Here is a 21,038-nt window from a genome sequence, read left to right as displayed (position 1 = left end):
CAATTTACTCTCCTAGAAAAAGTTTTTTGTACCGGCCTCACTAATAAACTCTATTATTAAACGATGTTCAGCAGCGTATTTAAAAGCGCAACGTGAAGAGCAAGAGAGCTTTTATTTTAAAATCATTTCGAGCTGCAGCGTTTCGCGACCCGGAAGTCCTCCATCAGCTTCTGTTACGCCACCCTTGTGTCGTGTCTGCCAGCGATCCGCCACTATCTTAAAACAGCCCCAATTAAAATATGAAGCGTCTGCCAGGGAAGTGACATTAAACGCACACTTCATGGGGAACTGAACCGAGTTCGTTACAGAAACTGCAGCGGAACGACTTCCTCGTGTGAAGATAACTGTTTCAAACGCCGCTGTTTACATTTATGCAAAGTTTCCTAAAAGGGTTGTTAATGTCTTGGTAAGTACATTCTTCTGAGAATCGCGTGTGCAATTGTACAAAATGTTTTAAATAGTTGACGCATGGTTTTTGTTAGTCTTTCTTTAAATGGAGATTATGTTGTAGGTGTAATTCAGTTAATGACTGTACAATTGGTGTAATTGTTGTTTATGCTCAGGGAGGAGAGAAAAGATTCAGCAGACACGTGTTTCGTTGCAGACATAACTGACCTACGTAACTAACAATAACTACAAGTTACCTAATCTAATTAAACTATTATGGGGTTCAATATAAAAATACACACTAAAAAGTTTATTTCTTTTTGTGATTTATGTTTGACCCCAAATAATTGATCTGCAATGTGGTTTGAATGAAGCAACCAGTAGAAGTTAACATTCAGTGTGCCTTGCCATACATTTCATTCATTTAAATGTAATGCGTGCGAAACTGTATGATGATTGTTTGTCTATGCTTATTTAGATCCTTGTGTCATATTTCTTATTTCACTGTTTTACTCCAGACCTCTCAGGAGAGACCATCCGTGAATAATCTGCTCCACCTTTGAGTGAGTTCACCACCTTTGTTCAAAGTCATGTGATCTGCAGATCCTGGAACGGGTTTAGGGAGCGCCTCAATGCTGTTTGCCCTCACTGGAGTAACCAAGTGGTTGTTTAAAGGGGTGTGGCAGGGATTTATGTGTTACACCCAAGGTCCTATTTTTTCCCTTTGAAACTTCCTTATTACCAACCTGACCTGCATAACTGCAGGAAAGCATAAACCTTGGAAGAGACATCTAGAGAGAAAATAATTGATTAAACGACTCTAGTATGTCATCGGTCATTTAAATTTTTTATAACATTTTCAGATGCAATGAAAAGGAGATCATATCTTGTGTTTGTTGTAGTTTCCTAAAATTAGAACTAGATGGCGTAATTGAGTCAGACTAAAGTTCACTGCTTCCCTGACACCCTGAAGGGCAGTTATGGTTTTCATTCATTCAGGTCATTGTGGAACATCAAGACCTGTTTATCTATTAATCACATGTGTTTCGTAACTCATCCAAGCTGCCTTATTAGTTCAAGAACTACAGAGTTTAAGTGAATAGACAGAAACAGACTTGTCTGCTTGCATCTGTTTTACAAAAGAGCATCTAACTAAGTGTGTATAAAAGTTGTCTCTAGCTAGAGCCAGATAAATAAATGGACTGATCAAAATACATTGATTGTAAAGCTAATAAAGTTTTCTAAATTGTTCACTTTCTGTACCCTGCAGCTGTTGGGGATGTGACCCTCTCTCACGTTATTATCCCAGCCATTCATGTGATCATGGCCATCCACCCCACCCTGGTATTGCTGCCCATTCTTGTGTTCCTTGTGCTTCCATGTGAGTCCATAGATTCGGACAACGGCCTCCGAATAGTTCATGTGAAGAAAGTAGAAGTAGGGGATTGTGACAAGGCGTTGTGTAAGTAGACATATAATTCTATTGTAATGTAATGTCATATTCCTAAATGAATTGTCTCTTTATTATTCTTCTGTATTCATTTCATTGGTAGAAATAATGTTTTGAGTATTTTCTGAAGCGATATTTAAAGGGATAGTTCACCCAAAAATGAAAATTCTGTCATCATTTACTTACCCACATCTCACTTCAAACTTGTATTTCTTACTTCGTGAGACATAAAACACAAAAGATGTTTTGAAGAATGTTGGTAACCAGACAACATTGGACCCCATTGACTGAAAATTTGCATATTTCTTCTTTTGTATTCCACAGATAAAAGTCAAATACAGGTTTTGAAAGAAATTAGGGTGAATGATGACAAAATCTTTAATCTCTTTTTCTTTTAAAGTGCCATGTAGTTGTGGTTATTTAAGAAAACAGGTACTTTGAGAATATTCGCAAGACCGACTCACAAAGACAAGACAGACAAATAATATCTAAATAATCCAGGTACTCTTTTCCATTCGTCTATCCAAAAGGTTAAGGTTGTTATTCATGCAATCTCGGTCCGCAAAATGAAATACAATCCGCGCGCTACCTTCAGAGATAAAAGAGGGTACCTGCGGAATATAATATATATTTTTACCAAACTAAAGCCATATGTTTCGTTTTGTCTTTTACACATCACGCTTTCTCCTTGAAGGACGTGTGCTTTCAAAGAGGGCCATGTGTTTCGCATTTAAGATGAAAGGGAAGCTCGGGCTGGCTGTTCTGCTTACGAGCCAGGCGCTCCTTTAGAGGGCCATACCCTTCTGCAGTCTTTGTCAAGACATGCTCGCTTTTTAATTTTTCCTCTCGCTTTGGCCACACACGTTGCACTTGAGTATCTCGCCACCTCTGTAAACACACAGACAGTGGTAATGACCCTGGGGCAGGCTGGCTTTGTGTTCAGGGAGCGAGCGGTTCACTCTGCCTCTTCACATCCGCCCTCCGATAAGGCACACGTACGCGCTCTGTATCGAATTTCCGTGCCCTGTTAACCGCACGGAGATGGAAGGCAAGGTCAGAATCGCCACTGCCATCTGGAAATCTGAAATGTTTGGAATGACAGGAGCTATAAATACATAAGCATTCCACATTCCAGCCCTGGGAACGTTGTGTTTTTGGCATGTCAAAGCCACAACGTACTATAGGGGGACCTGTGGCGACTGCAGTGGGGCGGAAATTGGGCCAGGGTGTTACGGTTTCACACCAGCCTCTGTTTGCCACCTCCTGCACCCTGACGCGCAAGTACACGAATGCAGGCGTGAATGCTTGGCTAGCACTTTGCGTGTGATCCTGTTGTAAGTTCATGCGTTACTGTGGCATGCAAGTGGCGATAGAGTTACCTTCTTATGTCTGTGCCATTATGCTGGATGTGTTAAGTTCTAGCTCTTAAAATACTAAAAGTCTAAGATGAATTGCTTGGTTAACTTTCAATACAGTTTGAACTATAGCGCCCCTGTGGTGTTGCAGAGAATGCACATATAACGTTGCATTAAAATTGCGGTTGAACTTTCTGAATATCAGGAATCATACTTGTATTTTGTTTATGTCCCCGTCTGCTCCATCTGGGGAAATGTTTCATGCAAGAAAAATCAATGCTGACCAATGCAGCTGGCCTTTTTATTTTGTATGTCAACGTTGACCAAGAAATGATTCATTTGGCATAGTGGTTGAATATTTATTCACCTGGAGCTTTTAAATGCTAAATAAATGCTCGATCATTGGCAGACTCATTGCAAGAATGCACGAAAAGGGCATTTTGGAGCATTCTGCGGCTCCAGCACAAACACACGGCTTCCCGTTAGCGGGCCCCCGTTGGTCCTGGTGTGCTGCAGCAACCTGGTCAAGTAATCAGGGGAAGTGGGAATAGGCAAAAGCCGGGGTGCGTGAAAACGGATGTCGAGCTTGAGGTGTGCAGTACGTGCTGTTGGGAGACGATCAAAGAGAAACACTGCGAGGCCTGTTTTTTCTCCCAGATGCGGCTCGTTCTCGAAGACAGCCGAGCTCGGGATATGCATTTCCATGTCCAGTAACGAGCATTCGGGGACGTCGCTGTCCCAATGAAAACAGCCGAGGTTGATGAGTCACAGATTGTGCCGCTCGGTTTATTTTGCTTTTAGAGCGAGGCTGTAAAATGGATCTTGACTTGACAATCTAAAAACAATCTTTACAAACTTCATTAAATAGTTTGGGTTTTTTGAACTCTTAATTTCAAGGGTCTGGTAGCACACATTGTCCGTGTTTTACGGTTTGGTTATTTATGAGTTGGGGAATTTAGGTAGTGGGTTAGAAGGTTAAGGACTAGATATCCAAAAAGGTATGATTTTGATTTACAAACTAAAGTTGTAATTGTACAAAGGGAGACAAATATAAATCTTTTAGTCATTACTTTAAGATGCACATTCATTTTGCTGAAAACACTATATTTTAAACTATATTACCGCCATGCTTTTTGATATCATCTCATATAAAAATGATTCTGGACTGTTTGGAAACATCGAAACATTTTCTCTAAAGCTGCTTTGAAACTATAGCCGTGGAAAAATTAATAGACCATTTCAAAGACCATTTTCAGTTTTTCTGAATTTACTATTTATAGGCATTTTTGTTTTATTCTGTGAACTTCTTACAATATTTCTCCCAAATTTCAAATTTAATATTGTTTATATTTGCGTCTATTTGCCGAAAATGAAAACTGGAGAAAAAAATTTCAGACCTCAAATTCTGCGAAGAAAGCGTGTTCATATTCCCGTTTAACCATTACAACAGTGATGAGTTCGGTTACAAAATGAAATAAATCCGTTTCAAAAATCATGTTTTCATTATGTTATTGTTTTTAATTGTGTTAATTAGCTGAACAAACCAACTGCAGTTTGATTGATATCAATTGGAATGCACAATAAAAAACATGATTTTTGAAAATGTTATTTCACTTTATATTTAAGGAAATAAATGTTAGTGATATGTTTATCACATTTTTCATGTGTTTACATGTCTTGTCATGCTGTCAGTTTTTCACAATGCTGTTGTATGACTTTGGCACTCCTGGGGGTTGATTTTGTTGAAATTCTACATATACTGGACTGGAGTGACCACAAAACATCTAGAAATGCTGATTAATTGGAAATTTCTAATGGTCTCTTAATTTGTATCTGCAGTGTATTTGCAAAATATGCTTCATTTCAAAAGAACCTTGTTGTTGAGCAATTTCTTCTCTATTTTCAGGTAATCCTCATGATTTGTGTACAAACGCCATTTATGATGAAAGAATATCTCGTTGTTATCTGATCAGCTGCCCAGAAATCCACTGCAAGAATCTCACATTGATCGATGTCCTGTTAGCAAAACAAGGTATAAATAAACATTTTTATACAACAATTTTCAGTACAGAAACAATTACAGTAATGCAACCTTAGATATATGCACAGTATACTTAGATTTTTGTTTGGAGGTTTCCATAAGCTGTATACGATTCTGTCATATTGGCAACCAACCCGTAACTATAGTTTTTTGAGGTTAGCATTATTTCCCAGATCTCACCATTTACCTCTCCGCACTTTTATTTTGCAGAATCTTTACATGTGGACACTGATCTTCCCCATCATTCCGCTGGAAACAAATCCTCCCTGCCTTTTCAAGACGGTTCCTCTCCAAACGGCGGACAACAATTAAGACCTACCGGTAACATCTCTACCGTTTCCAGTCCAATAAACCCGCCTGCTTCTCTTGACAGATCAACAACTACAGTTTCTACCAAACCACAGACAACTCCATCAAAGCAAGCTACTGAATCTAAGGAGATCACAGGAGGAGTAATTCCTACAAATACAACAACACTAACTAATACATCCCCTCCTGCAACCACAACAACACCAAGTAACACATCCACTCCTACAACCACAACGACTACAGCAACCACAACTAAACCCTCGACAACATCCACCAGCACATCCCTCACCACAACAGTTGCACAAACCACAATTCCACAACAACCTTCCTCACCTTCACCGTCAGGGGCCGAAACATCCGCAACCATCTCACCATCAGTGCCTACAACACCTCCATCCATCCCTTCCTCAAAACCAGTAAAACTGTCTCCGGTAGCAACATCCACAAAGCCATCACCAACCACGGCAAAAACCTCAACACGTCCTTCAGTCGTGCCATCCACACCGCCTAAAGACAATGGGGACCAGAGTAGGACAGACCAAGCCAAGGTGGAGGTAGCCGGTGACCCTCTGACCATTCACCTGTTGAACACCAGCTCTCTGCTTGCTGTGCTAATGTTCGGCCTTCTGTTCTTTGTGGTCACAGTCGCGTTGTTTCTCAAGCAAGGTTACGAGAGCTACAGGCGAAAGGATTACACTCAGGTCGACTATCTCATCAATGGGATGTACACCGATTCAGGGGTCTGAATAGATGGTTTACGTTTCGTTGGAAGATTTTTTACTTTTCCGCAGTTTGCGAGCTGCTCCTCCTCATGCTCAAATTGGTAGCACTTACATTTCAAAAGCCCTGTACAACTTTCATTCTTGTTAAAGGGGCCGTTGATCCAAAAATGAAAAATCATTCCTCGTTTACTCATGCTCATGTCATTCCAAACCTGTATGACTTTGTTTCCTTTGCAGAACACAAAGAAGATATTTTGAAGAACGTTGGTTCCATTGACTTCCATTGTATGAACACAAACCCTCCCGAACAATCTTCTCATGTGTTCAACAGAAAAAAAGTGTCATGACATGAGGGTGAATAAATGACAACATTTTCTTTTTTGGAGAACTGTCCCTTTAAGGAAATCTTGCTGGTGCTCAAATACAAAATGTATAGAGTTAGTTAGTATGACGAGTGTTTTCTTCCTATGCAGATTTAGCTTCCTCGTAATTCTGGAAAGATGGGGGTGAAGCCTTAGCGTTAATTTAACCCTTAACCTATGTTCAACGAATGTCATAAAGGAATTCATTGTGCAATATTTGCCATTTCTGTGTTTTGTAACAGTGTTTCATACGCAGCTAAAAGGTTCGCTGCAGTAATTGCCTTTTTATGTTTGTCTGAATTGTCCAGGAACATTCAAAGAATTGTTTCGAATTATTGTCTTTTGATCGTCAGTGTTTTCTTTTCTTGTGTGAGGAACAAATGCCAAACCAGGAATTGCGGCACAGAAGCACATTGTCAAGCCAAGGGAATAAATTAGCCATTGTGTATTTAGTGTCTGGAACAAAGAAAAGGTTATGATATTACTGTACAAGATCAAAGGAAGGCAAGAGGAATGATAGTTTGATATGTGCCAAATTGATTTTGTAAGTCTTCATAGCTGCATTGTAAGAAAAGATATATAATAAAGATACTTTGCAAGAAAAATGCCCAGCAGTCTGTTCTTTTCTTTTATGATGTGTACTTAACCGCGATCCATTACTGCGAATCTGCACCCGTACAATACTCCCATCAGATGTTATTGTTCACAAACTTCTGCGTATTCCCACCCCCTCTTGTTCTCTATTATAAGTTTGGTTTAAAATAATAAAAGTCTAGTACTCGCAGTTCTATTTAACACTTCAACCACATTTAATGAAAATTCTGCCCCAAAATCCGCACAGATGCATAAACTGAAGATTTGGTCAGGGTCTTCCACAACCTTAAGAAGGAGTCCGTTGCCTCGTAGTGTATTTTGGAGCCAACGCCCCCCCCAAGACATCGGTTTCCAAGTGTTTTATGAGAAATGCATATCAAGCATCCTTCGGGGTAAACAAGATGCCAAACCAAAAACAAAACCACAACTGACGGCCAATAATTGTGCCTTTGATGCACATTGTCTCGTTTTAAACGTCTGGAAATTTAATTGGCAAAATAATGAGCTGGGAGGAAGGTGCGCCGACACCTTTACAACAGGCTCACCAGGGGATGTGGAATTTATTGTAGCGGCACAGTTTGAAGTATCGAGTCTTTTGTTATATTCTGCGTTGTGGATATGCAACTGGTCTGCCGATCTGAAAACATCCTTTCGCAAACCAATGCTTACCACATTTCTTCATTGCCTTGATTCCATAAATCCCAGGCCATGCAATTTCCCAATATCTCTCCTCTTGCCAATTGTATCCTAAGTGTTATATTTCGTGAGAATAATGTTGATAAACATCCAATAAAAATGTTAACTCTGCTTTCCAAGAAAAACAGCAGTGTCGATGATGGTGTGGTATTGATACTCAGTTATTAGGCCTTTATTGCCTACATATTTCAACAAAATATCTCTGTTTAACGTGATTGTGTAACACGGTGGCGGATGGCTGGGCCCCAGGCTGTACAAACACAATCCTGTCTATGAATTCTTGGAGAGGAGTAGGTGCAACCGGGTTAAAGCATGTTGAAATGATGCCTCTACAAACCCTTTGTTTTAAAAGGACTCCATCCAGATAGCATCTGTTACAGCAGAAATATGTTTTGCGTTAGGTTCTGGGTGTATTTCTGCAAAGTCTAATATAAAAGAGTAACAACGGGCGATGGAGAAAGTGGCGCACAGTGCTTGCTTGATCAAAGAGAATGCCAAGAGCAATATCGCACAGGTGACCGTAAAGGCAGGTTTCATTACGGCATATTTCTCAGGGCCCGGGAATTACTGCCTCCTCTCCTCACACGCACCCATGAGGGCCACATATGGTTTCACTTTGGACGTTGGACCAGTTGAAGAACTTTTACCATTCAACCCGACGTGTGTTTTCAGTCCGCCAGGGGTTCGGTTTGATCCTTTATGTTTACAGCACCTCAGGACCTTTGAAAGAGTCTGAAATGAATCCGCATCTTTGTGATTTCGTTTTTTTATAACAGGCACTTTCATAGGAACACAAATAAAGTGTAACAGGCTTGCAGCTAACAGGAAAAGCTGTGCCAGGGTTGGCATATTAGGCCTTGTTTTCAGAAAAACCAATGAACCAATGAGGTCATTTACTGTGAGTTTGATCTATTGTTGGACTACAAATTGATGAAAGTTCAAAAAGGGGTCCAGATGCAAGTCATAAATCCAAAGTAGTTAATGAACATTTGTTCTTATTCAGCTAATATTAGTAATGCATTGTACCAAACGTTATAACATGCAACTTTTGGTAACAAAGCTCTATCAAAGTTAAGGTGAAAATGTTTTTTTTCTATTAAAAATACCCTGGTTTGTAACAGTAGAGTTCTGCAAAAAAAGAGGAAAATTCCCAAATTGTGAAATGTTTTTTATTTAACTTTACTGTTAAAAAGCATGCGTAGCGCTTCTCTTGCAGACGACTGGTTTATTTTACCTTATATGTTCAAATGTGCAAGACAAAAACTGAAATGAAACCTCAATATTTGCACAAGTGCACTTTTTAGGACTAAATATAATTCCCTTTATGTTCAGAGTAATTGTTTTCCAGTATTGTTTGGGGAAATGAAACTGATGTCAGATCGTACAGAGACATCATGTCACTAGGTTCATGCCTTGAAGGCACTTGTAAATGTGATGTAGATATACAATAAAAATAAGAACAATAGCTAAACATTAGCCTACTTCAAGTTGTTTAGATATATTTTGTTATGTTGAATGTATCGTGTTTATTAAGTTGTTTATTGAATATCTCCCATTAAGACATATTTTCCTTGCATCTATTAATTGTTTGCATTTATATCTGCATTGAACTGAAATGAAACCTCAATATTGAACAAGTGCACTTTTTAGGACTAAGTATAATTCCCTTTAAATTCAGAGTAATTGTTCTCCAGTATTGTTTGGGGAAATGAAAGTGATGTCAGATCGTACTGAGACATAAAAATATGAACAATGACTAAACATTAGCCTACTTCAAGTTGTTTAGATATATTATGTTATGTTTAATGTATCGTGTTTATTAAGTTGTTTATTGCATATCTCCCATTAAGACATATTTTCCTTGCATCTATTAATTGTTTGCATTTATATCTGCATTGAACTGAAATGAAACCTCAATATTGAACAAGTACACTTTTCAGGACTAAGTATAATTCCCTTTAAATTAATGTTTTTTTATCTGCATTGAACTGAAATGAAACCTCAATATTGAACAAGTCCACTTTTTAGGACTAAGTATAATTCCCTTTAAATTCAGAGTAATTGTTTTCCAGTATTGTTTGGGGAAATGAAAGTGATGTCAGATCGTACTGAGACATAAAAATATGAACAATGACTAAACATTAGCCTACTTCAAGTTGTTTAGATATATTATGTTATGTTTAATGTATCTTGTTTATTAAGTTGTTTATTGCATATCTCCCATTATCACGTCTTTTTCTTGCGTCTATTAATTGCACTTATATCCGTGTCTACTCGACATTAACGTGTTTGTCAGTTTTTTTATACTTTGCTCATAAAATCTTACATTTCTGCCCTTGAACAGAACGAGCACTACTTCGACTCTCCACGCGCAGCAGACTGGAGACGCGAACGCGCACAGCGCCGCGCAATCCCACTTGATGACGTCGATCAGTTTCCGCTGTCAGTCATTCCCCTCCTCGTGCCTCCTCTACTATCAGAGGGCTGGAAGAGTCGGGAAAAAAACTAGCGAGCGATCGACATAAACTCGGACTGCAAACTTTCTCCTCACACCGATACCTCGAAGAAATGGAGCTGGGATTATGGAATTAAAGCCCGGATCGCTTGCGATGGAGATGTTATTGCTGGGTCTGCTGCTTTGTTGTAGTCTGACTGTGATTCGCGGTGAGTTAAATAGTTTTTGTTGCGCTTTTTTTCACGTCTCTGAGGTGTTGAAGTCATTATACCGCCACGAACAATGTGAAACAAAGTAAGGTCGTACGTGCGAGGAGCAAAACGTAATAGCACGCGGTGGTTCTCGCGCAACTTTAATTTTGTCACGAGCACGCGTTTACTAAGTTCATATAATTTGAAATGTGATTTACGTTATGAGTTTTAGCAGCAACTATACGTGCCGTCGCGAGTCAAGTCTGCGTAAAGTTCAGCTGTAACGTAAGCTTTGCACTTGCTTAGATCAATGAGTTTTGAACTTCTCGAAGTGGTGCTTGAGTCTAAAACTAAAATGAGTTTTTCGTGAAAGTTTTTGAGACGTTTAATCGGAGTTTTGTTAGGTCCCGGGACGTATGAATCGCTCTGGTTGAGTGTTACGGAGGCCTCGGTGGTGTCGGATGTCAAACATAGCCAGAAAGAAGAGAGTAAAGTTATTTAACAAGTTCCAGTTTTTTTACTAGATGTTATTTTATTTGACCGTCAATTATTCTTATCAATTAATGAAAACGGTTGCATGAACGGTTATAATTTGATAAAAGTGAAAAAGCATTAAAGTTAAAGGGTTGTTTTTGCATAAATTATCATGTCTGATAGTATCGTAATGTAACATTGGTTAAAAGTTAAGAACATCATCACTGAACACTGTATCTAGACTTGTTCAGACTGGCATGCGCTTAAATATTTATAGTTTAGCACTATGGACTCATTATTGGTTAACCGGGATGTTTGTATTCTGGCCTGAGTGGTTCATTTTGAACTTTTTCGTTTTTCCTTTTGGGAAAAGAAAGCAAAGTGTGAATATTTTTAATCTGGTGCACTGACTGTACTGGAAGTCACTTTACATGGATCACATGAAATTTGTGTATCTTCGTCTCACAGACGGACCTCATTCACAACTACTAACCCCCCACCTCATATTCCTGTTGCATCACCTTTATGAAAACAATCTGTGCCCCCCCCCCCAAAATAAAGACTTAAACTTGGAATTTTAATGAAACCAAGCATATTCAATCATGCGATGTTGGAACATCAATTCTTTTGGTTAGTGTATCATTTTTCTGTTTGATTTCACAAAAGGTATGAGAAATTTATATTTTTCATAAAATGCCACACAAGCGTTGGCCACCTGGACCCTTTTTGGGGCCACCCCAGGGTGCCACGGCCCCCTTTGAGAACCACTGGTTTAACTATAGTAACCATGTTCTGTAGTTTTGTTTGTAGCAAAAATTTTAACAGGAGCGTCAGCTAATGAAAATCAGTTCATGGAAACTTTGATTCCGATATTTATATTTGTACTAAACCGTGTATAGATCTGTGAACTCGTATATGATCCAGTCATTTGTAAGCATGTCGTTGGGTTAACAGCACATAAGCGTCATTTGTGTTAATTCAAAAGAACACATAATAATGAAAAAATGTGTAAAAGTGTTGACATGTTCAGTTTGACATTGTATGTTGCAATCTTTTGATTTAGTTAAGTGTTATTCTATTTTGCAGATGTAAGGTTCTTGAGATACAGTAGTGTAGGGCTGTGCTGTTACCACACAATTTCTAATTTTGCAATGCAGTTAATAGAACATTGTGTTATTATTTGTTCTGTGCGTGCGGATGTGGTTTTCATGCGTTTCGGAAGGAATTATTCAGGTCACGTCAGTAGTAGGGCTGTGTATTGGCAATTGCCTCCCGATGTGATGCATATCATGATAGGTGGGTCACACGATACAATATATTGCTATGATACGATGCACATTGCAATACTTTAAATAGAAATGTAAAAAGTAGAGCTCGAAATAAAGCATGCTGGAGTTTTCTGCAAGGATAAGTGTACAAACATAAATGAACTCTGCAGTGGTCATCATGTGCGATGCATTGGCCTTTAGATCAGAGGTTTGGGTCCCCAAACTATGGATTGCGCCCCTCAACTGGGACACCCAAGTCACTTGGCTGTTGTGGTGCATGAACATGGGCAGTATAAAACCCCTGGTCCATCCGTTCTGTAAATGCGCTGGTGACACATCTTCGAAAGCACAATAAATGTCATTACTGCTTTTTGGAAAAAAAACTTTGTCTAATGCACTGCAGTAGCCATGTGACTTGGTGGGTCAGGACCTGCGAGGCCAACAAACAGCACTTATTTTAATAAATAAATGACTTGTTTTTAAAACCAAAGCACACCCACACACCAGCTCTGAGAGCTCGAAGCGTTCTTATATTTTTCGCCATGCTTGCTTCCACATACCTTTGGCCGTATGTGTATGACATGATTAATAAATATATATATATATATATATATTGCGATCTGTATTTTTGCACAACCGTATTCAATAGCGACTCGCGAGTGGTGTTATGTAATTATTGTCAGGTTGGCATGACATCTATCTGCCAGAAGACAACAGTAAACGTGTCAGTCTTGTCTCTAGTAAGGTTTTTTTACCAGAAGTTGTTTTACAAATTTAATAAGCTATATGGATTTAACCCTGAACCGTGTCAGAAATGATAACATCTTGTTGAAATTTTACATAATAAAAGGAAATTTTATGCATTTGTTAGTCAGGCTCCTACTTTGAATGTTTGCATTTAATTGGAACGTGAAGTTTGCATTTGGATAAAAGTGTTCAGTGGTGGAAAGAACAGGAAATATAACATCCTTCTATTCAGTCCTCTGGATAAAAGGATATTGTTTAATTTTGAAAAATAGCATGAGCTTAATTGTTGTTTTTTTATGTGCCCAAAAATGTCTCCTTGCTCATCTCAAACTGTTTAACCGTGCAATTTATTTAATTGCATTGTTGGCAAGGCTTTTTATTTTGTAAACATATTGACTTTACATTAGGGCCATACGAGGTTTCACCGGGTTTACCGTTTTTTCAACACAGTGCATTTGCTTACTTGCGTATTTCTTTGACTTAATCTCACGACATATCTGTGAGATGTCTCGCTGATAAAACCTCGAGGAAGTGTGCAACCATTTTGATCGTAATCAGACAGATCAGCTAGGTGAAAGAGGCAAAAAGGATAGGCAGAAACCTTTTCGTTTGAGCCTCTTTCTACCACCTTTCAGGATCCTTCACTTGTTTGTAGACTTCTACCCTCATGCGAGCTACTCCCATTGGAGGGCTATTCATTCTGGTGACAAGCTCAGACTCCTCAGCTGTTTCTTTGTGCTCTTCCTCTACAAAGGAGGAGGCCGGTGGGCCCAGGTGCTCTCAAGCCCCCCTCCCGGCACTACATAGGAACGGAAGTTTGGAAGTCATATGGGTGCTCCGGTATGCTGTGGAAATGAGTTCTCCTAAGGGCGTCCGTTTAGGGAGATTAGCCGTTGTTTCGTCAAATGAATCGCTGTGTTTAAATGCCTTTTGAATCCAGGTTCACTTTGCTTTGCCCTTTAGATCTCTGGCATGCTGCCTCTGAAACCATTAAAGAATTTGCAGGAGTCCAGAGTCTGTGTTTTTTCTCTTTCTTAGGTGGCTCTTGGAATTGGAGTGTTAGAGGTTTTTGTTGACAAACGTTGAAAAAGACTTGAATATTAAACATGACAAATACATTTTCAATAGTTAAAAAATAATACAATTTCAAGGTTAAGTTTTGCTGTTTCACAATGTTTATTTAGGAATGCACAATATGTTGGTAATCGGAAGTTAAATGGCCACGATAATAAAATCAGGCCGATAAATTATAGCCGATAAATTATTAATATATAAAACATATAAAAACAACTTGAGGTGCACACTGCTCACAATTAAAATCCATTACAGCACATTTACCCTTCTGATATTAGCAAAACATTGTTGATGTAGAGACAGTATGTAGATATTTATGAATGTTTAAATTATAGGAAGAAGCGCATATTGTTTAATCAGACTGCTGTCTGAATGCTGAACCATAAAAGCTGAAAATTTAAAGAATCTTTAACTAGTGTAAAGTAGGCTTGGTTCATGATTTTAAGGGAAAAAAGAGAACTAAGTGTTAACTTGTTTTCTACAGTTTATGTTTTCAAATAAAAGTCATCAACTTTTTGCCTTTTGTTTCAATCTCAGATGTTCTTTTATTAATATTTAAATACTGATTATCGGCCAATATATCGGTTATCGGCTCCAATGTTAAAGAATGATCGGTTATCAATATCAGCCAAAATGTCCATATCGATGCATCCCTATTTTTATGCTATGGAATTTTCTGGGTATTTTATTATCAACTAATTAAAAAAATCTCAACGTAGAACTAAAAACTTAAAATAATGGTCATCTTTGCCCTCGATCAATGCGTAAATGCAAGACATTTATTGCAGGCTCAAGGCTTGTCCCTCAGGACTGAAAAGCGAATAAAATTTTCTTTAAATATAGCCTAGTGATCCGCCGACTAATCTGTTGGTTTTGCTCATAACTAAAGGCTGACGTTCTAAAACAACGTGCAGTGAGTAAGCTCATCTGTTCGGGTTGGAGATTGTGCCGGGGGACCGGTCGTGGTTGTTATGCATCATGCTGGTGGGTTTTTCGTGCACATTTGGGCCGCAGAAGTCTGTGTGATCTCATAAAACAGTGCAGCTGTTGGGACGCGGTTATCTGTTTAATCCCTGCTGCTCTGCGCTCGCATGGGAAGGAGGTGTTGGGGTCCACCCAGGCCAGCCGTGGGCTCTTGAGGATCATTTCAGAATTGAAAATGCAAAATCTGCTTTCTAGTAAATTGCAATTGAATGCTTGAATGCATGTGTATTGCACATAAATCAAACTTTGTAAAATGTTTGTTATATAGCAATTGGACATAGGACAGAACCAACCACCTCAGTGTTTTAAATAGAGACCTAATAAAAAATCTACATGAAGCAGTTCACGAAGTGCATTATGGGATATCTCATCTGATAAGTGTTCTAATGCAATAAGAAAGAATAGACCTCCATCCCTTTTCTGAATGATGTATGTTTCTCTTTGATGTTTGAAAGACGTTGGAAGAAAGGAGTGAAAGACATGGACAGAGTTGACAGAGATTTAGGCGAAGACAAAATTGTAGTTTGATGTCTGGAGACTTTTTTGTTGCTTTTCTCCAGTATGTGAACTTCATGCTTCTGTCCCTGTTTAGGAAATGCGATGTGTTGTTTGTATGAAGTGAATACAAACTGTAGATATTGCTAAAGGACATTTCCTGTGGTTGTAGAAGAATTGAAGTGTTTTGAAGTGTAGGTGTTGCTTGGCAGTTTTTTCATCATTTTGATGTTTGTAGTAAAAACAAAATACTTGTATGGCAAAGATGAATGTATATATCAGTATTGACATGAGTGGTGATTTTCCTTCCAAATACACCAAAATATTGTTTTTACATTTTGACGTTCGCGTGATATTTATCGTGTTATCAGATATCTTATTTCTACCAACGTGTTTTCGTAAGTCCACGCGCTGATGGTTGTAAATAGCTACATGGCTCAGAATAAACAAAGGCGTTTCCTAGATAGCGGTATGGATAAGCACATACAAGTTATGCTTGTGTTTTCTAAGCTTAAATTCACAGGTATTTAAATGACGTGGCTATGGAAAACAAATCAATCTCAGGCTTTGTCACGATACCTTTCACTGCTGCATCTTTAAAGTTTTAAGAGTCCACAGACATAACTCCAATTTTACATTTACATTAAACCTTTGATTTTTGCTTTAGTCCAAACTGGCTTAGTGTAAATCTATATAGTTTTTTATCAGTATGTGTGTTCCCTGGGCCATTCGAACTACAGGAACAATAGTAGGATCTTTATTTCTTATATTGACTAAAAATTTAAGGAGACTATGGGTGCATCCCTGCACTCCAATGGATTCGTATTGTGATGACTCTCAATTTTAGGAGGTCTTTGGTTGTTTCCTGGCACAATCTCATTGCACAGACGATCTCCCAAAGACAATTGCAGGCTGGTTTTTCTTGCTTGTGGTTGCTGATAAAATAACTCTCAAGCCCAAAAATGCTGTGCTGTTGACTTTCAGATAACGACAAATCGAGCTCTGTTTAGTCTCGTAAGACCGCTTTCAGGTCGCATGACTGAAAATGCCACTTTAGAAGGACTTTTGAGATCTCACTTAGTTGGATTTTATTAGAGGTGTATGCGAAGTTATGTATGGTAGTGCTTATTTTAACAGGTAGCTTTTCCCGTTTCGGAAAATGTAAAAATCCCTTTGAGTCCTGCAATGTTTACTTGGTTAAATAAGACCTCATTCTTGACACCCTGGTTGGTTGTTGTTTGGTAATTGTAAATGACATAACTGAAACTTTGAAAAGTGATGAAGGCAATAAAATGATTCATCCTAAGAATAATTTATATATCCAACGTTCACTGATAAGATTTTAGTTTCTTGCTGTTTTTTGAATGGTACGTGAATTGGATTACCATGCATACGCCTGGGGCCCGGACCTGAGTTTAAACCGCCTTCACGTGCTTCTTTTATTAATGGTCTTCTTAATAGCGTTCCAGTAGCGCATAAGGACTGAAACAGCAGTTATGTGGCAGGAACCCACATTTTCTTGTCGATGTTAATATGGTTCTTAGTAGAATGGCATGTTGGTAAACCACAGCAAGCACCCCGACCCTCTGTACGCCCAACATAGTCATCGTGTCATTCTTATGTGTGCCTCTTATGACAGCATAGGATGCCCCCATCCCCTCCCCTAGGCTGTTATTGACTGCTATGTGAGTGGCACTCGCTGGCACATGCAGACTGTTGCGAGGTGCCAACTGGCGGTCCCCATGGATATGTCTGGGTGCCAAACCGAAGGTCAGACATTTCCGTTGTTTCTGCCGCTATTCGGCCTCCAGAGAGATTCACATGTGCCTCTCATTTAGTGCAATGAGTTCATGATAAAGCAGATTATTTAGAGAGCCGGGGTCGCAGCAGACAGACGGAGTGCATTGCAATTGCGTTGTTTGTGTTGCGGAGTACAAAGCATATTCTATTTCAAAATTCTCATGGTCATTTTGTGATTCTCATCATCAGGTTCTCCCCTGTTGCTCTTTGCCAACCGACGGGATGTTCGGCTCGTGGATGCCGAGGAAGGCCGGACGGAATCCGCCGTGGTCGTCAATGATCTGGAGGATGCGGCCGCAGTGGACTTTCTCTTCTCGGAGGGACTGATATTTTGGACGGATGTCAGTGAAGAGGCTATTAAACAGACCTACTACAACTTCTCTTCTACCTGTAAGATCAATTACCTGCTTGCTTTGTCATTATTAACAGAAGTTCCTCCTCTCTGTCGTAGCTTTCAAATGTTGTTCAGTTTCTGAATCAAAATAAAAAAAACGTGGGAGAATAAAACGATAAACAATACATCTCAATTCTCCATGCACATATGTGTCAAATTAATTGGAACATTTTAATTGGAAAGTATGACAGCAGAAACGGCATAACATTATATGTATCAATCGAGTGATCTTTTTCGGTTATCTCTTTTTGCAGACAGTAACCTCAAATAATCTTATACCATTGATTGGAGGCCGAATAAAACATTTGAGGAATTTTTAAACTCATAATACTGTTGTGGAACTCAATGGAGGCCTTGTCTTGCAGTTATAAAGGAGGCCACACTGGGCAGAGGGCAGACTGCGGTGGTTTCAGGTCTTGATTCGCCTGACGGCCTAGCCTGCGACTGGCTCGGCCGCAAACTCTACTGGACCGACTCGGAGACGAACCGCATCGAAGTGGCTAACTTGGACGGCACCTCTCGCAAGGTCCTTTTCTGGCAAGATCTGGACCAGCCCAGGGCCATAGCATTGAACCCTGCCCATAGGTAAGTTTCCGTTTCATCCATGTGTTCGCTGTCTTTGTCATTGGGTGGTCTTTACGTGCATCCTTCGACCCTTGAGATTCATTGATGCATGACCTGGTTGTTTATTTACAGGCCGTTAAAACTGCCTTCTTAAGGGAGGTTTGGATGCAACGTAGCATTTATAGAAATTCAGTTTTGTTCCGGTTGCATAGCGTAGAGTTGCTGTTTGTCAGACCCTCCGGTGTACCCCAAGGGTGGTTTGTGAGTCCCAGAGTCAGTGATCCTACTTGGGTGTCCTCATCGACTTTGCTGTCGAGTTGGCGTGTTTATATGCAACATGTAACTCAAGTTCAGAGTGATCAGTCTCGCTCGCATTGCATAAGCCCCAGCTTAGTGTGTACTCACGTACTTGGCTTGAGACATATTGAGTAATGGCCACTTTCTGTTTCTTGCTTTTCCCCCTTGTAGAGAAAAATTTTAGCAGAAGTTTGATTAAAGCCATTTAGGTTTGTGTATTTCTGTTAGAAATCTCAGGAGATTCGATGCCGTTCTCAGGTGGGTTTCATTTGAAGGGATAGTTCACCCATAAGTCATGGTTTACTCACCCTCAAGTTGTTCCAAACATGGATACATTTCTTTCTTCTGTTGAAGAAAAAGAAAGATATTTTGAAGAATGTCAGCAAGTGACATTTCTGGGGAGATATTTTGACGAATTAAGAAAAAAAAAATTGGGATCTTTTTTCTCTGGAGAAAAAGCTTATTTGCTCTCCATTCAGTGGCATTAATGTTTAAGAGAAGTAATTGAGAAATTAAAGATATACAATTTTTCTTTCTTATGGGTTTTATCTCCTGTTCCGCTGTAAGTACTGGGCTTTTAGCTCACTCTGTATTTACAGCACTCAAGAGCCGGGACTTTTCTTGCAGAATGCCTTTCACTTCATACAATGTATGATGAAGACATTAAAAATGGAGCCAGACACTTTTCCTGGCCTGTGTCCTAAAGAAACACATCCTTACCACTTGTTTTTTTCTAAACATTCGCTGCCTGTTAAGGCGAGTTCATTACCCCTGCAGAATTTGTCGGGTTAGGCGTCCTCCAGCGGGAGATCCCGTTACACTGCAGTCTTAAAGTTCATGTCTGGCATTTTCGAGCAGACATACCAAAAAATATCAGCTTCGTGCTCCTTTATTTTCTTAAATTTTCACTGCCCGGGAGCTTTGAGCTGAGATTTACCGCGGTGCTCCGAGACCTCTGTCGGGGCCCCTGATTCAGATCAGAGAAAGGGGGGGCTCGGCTTCATACAAACCCCCGAGAGCGAGAGCAACCGCATGCAGGGGCCCCTGAATTATGTTCGTCTGTTCTCAAGACATGTTCATTGTTTTCATGTTCTCGAAGGGACTGTTGGAAGGAGTGAAAAGATGAATAACCATCAGATGAAAAGAGTGGGTGTTTTTTAATTTATCACCATGTTTAGTTTTCTGACCTTTCTTGAATATCTAAATCCAACCTTTTTATTTACCAGATTTTATTCCCACGGCACATTCAAATATCTGACAGAAAGTTTTATATGGAGTTATGTAGTGATGATGTGCCTGGTATTTAAGGTCTGGAGATGTTTTTCTGTTCTAGACATTCTACTGGCTCCACGTTTGTCTGTAGACACATTAAGTGGCTCCAGTTTTAAGCTCATGTGATCTTCTCTATTGCTTGGCCAGGTATCAGTTTAATACCTTTGTATAACACAGACAAAAATCATTTTGTAGCTTTATTTCCATCTTTGGAAGAGAATGTTTCTTTAGGCTGATCTTGGTAGCATCCCTGAATCCAGACTTGGCCTCATTTGGTTTTTCTTTTGCTCTGTTAAAACACTTTGTCCACTAAACTCTTTACCATTTTAAAAAAGAAGAAATATGCCGAGCACACAGTGATTGACAGGCAAAAAGCAGCTTTAGGTGTTCTGATTGGTTATCATGGTGCACTCCTAGTTGTTTTTGCTTGGTTTTTTAATGGAGATGCACCGATATTGGCAATATCGGTATCGTCGATATAAGCAATTTTCACGCTATCGGCCAATAAAACAGTTAAAAACAGCCGATGATCAGAGCCGATATAACTGTCAATCAAAAACGGACGGGAAAATGCAATGAATTTGTTTCTGTATATAGAAAGAGTTTAGAAACACTTTCTATATTTTTTAAGTTCAGTGGTAAATAAAACAAACACTATTCCTTTATTTGGAGTGACATGAGGGCGACGTTGTTTTTGGGAACTTTTTATTTTATTAACTCGTATATCTTTCAGCGTACTGTCTTTGAAACAGTGACTTTGTATGTGTTACGTTCATTCACTGTCGCTCCGGTTTAATTTCTACCTAGCACACGCATTGTTCAACTCTTTGTTCTGCCAGTGGACGGATTCTGGCAGCGGTGTTGTGCTATGTTTCCTAATTGAGAAAAATGCAGCACAACGGTTGGAAGCTAATAAGATGCGTCTCAAGGGAGGAAAGGGTGGTCGAGTTTTCATGCTTGGTCTCCTCGCTGGCATGAGGTTCGATCTAAGCGTTTCCGTTGGCGACACGTTAGCTAAGTAATTGCATCTTGTCCCTTTTTTTTCCAGTTGTCCCCGCTGCCTCTTTTATCTTTAATTCTTGCTTTCCTATTGGCCAGCGGCAAAGT

The 21,038-nt window shown here is 39.4% G+C and overlaps 2 protein-coding genes across 2 annotated transcripts in view; both read left to right on the top strand.

The window, feature by feature from the left end:
• The first annotated feature begins 168 nt into the window (after positions 1-168).
• On the top strand, positions 169-7,225 carry wu:fa25f02 (uncharacterized protein C11orf24 homolog). The gene is made up of 5 exons (XM_056740650.1): positions 169-406; positions 906-950; positions 1,658-1,849; positions 5,099-5,224; positions 5,444-7,225. Exons 3-5 carry the CDS (start codon positions 1,711-1,713, stop codon positions 6,286-6,288), a joined length of 1,110 nt encoding a protein of 369 aa, XP_056596628.1. The 5' UTR covers positions 169-406; positions 906-950; positions 1,658-1,710; the 3' UTR covers positions 6,289-7,225.
• A 3,158-nt stretch (positions 7,226-10,383) lies between these two features.
• lrp5 (low density lipoprotein receptor-related protein 5) overlaps positions 10,384-21,038 on the top strand; it is a 55,701-nt gene continuing 45,046 nt past the window's right edge. Inside the window, exons 1-3 of the mRNA XM_056739611.1 lie at positions 10,384-10,580; positions 17,594-17,794; positions 18,164-18,383. Coding sequence (XP_056595589.1) covers positions 10,499-10,580; positions 17,594-17,794; positions 18,164-18,383 — 503 coding nt within the window. The 5' untranslated portion in view covers positions 10,384-10,498. The remainder of the gene's footprint in view (positions 10,581-17,593; positions 17,795-18,163; positions 18,384-21,038) is intronic.

Source organism: Triplophysa dalaica, chromosome 24, assembly GCF_015846415.1.
Source record: "Triplophysa dalaica isolate WHDGS20190420 chromosome 24, ASM1584641v1, whole genome shotgun sequence".
Taxonomy (NCBI): domain Eukaryota; kingdom Metazoa; phylum Chordata; class Actinopteri; order Cypriniformes; family Nemacheilidae; genus Triplophysa; species Triplophysa dalaica.
This window is presented reverse-complemented; position numbering and strand designations above follow the sequence as displayed.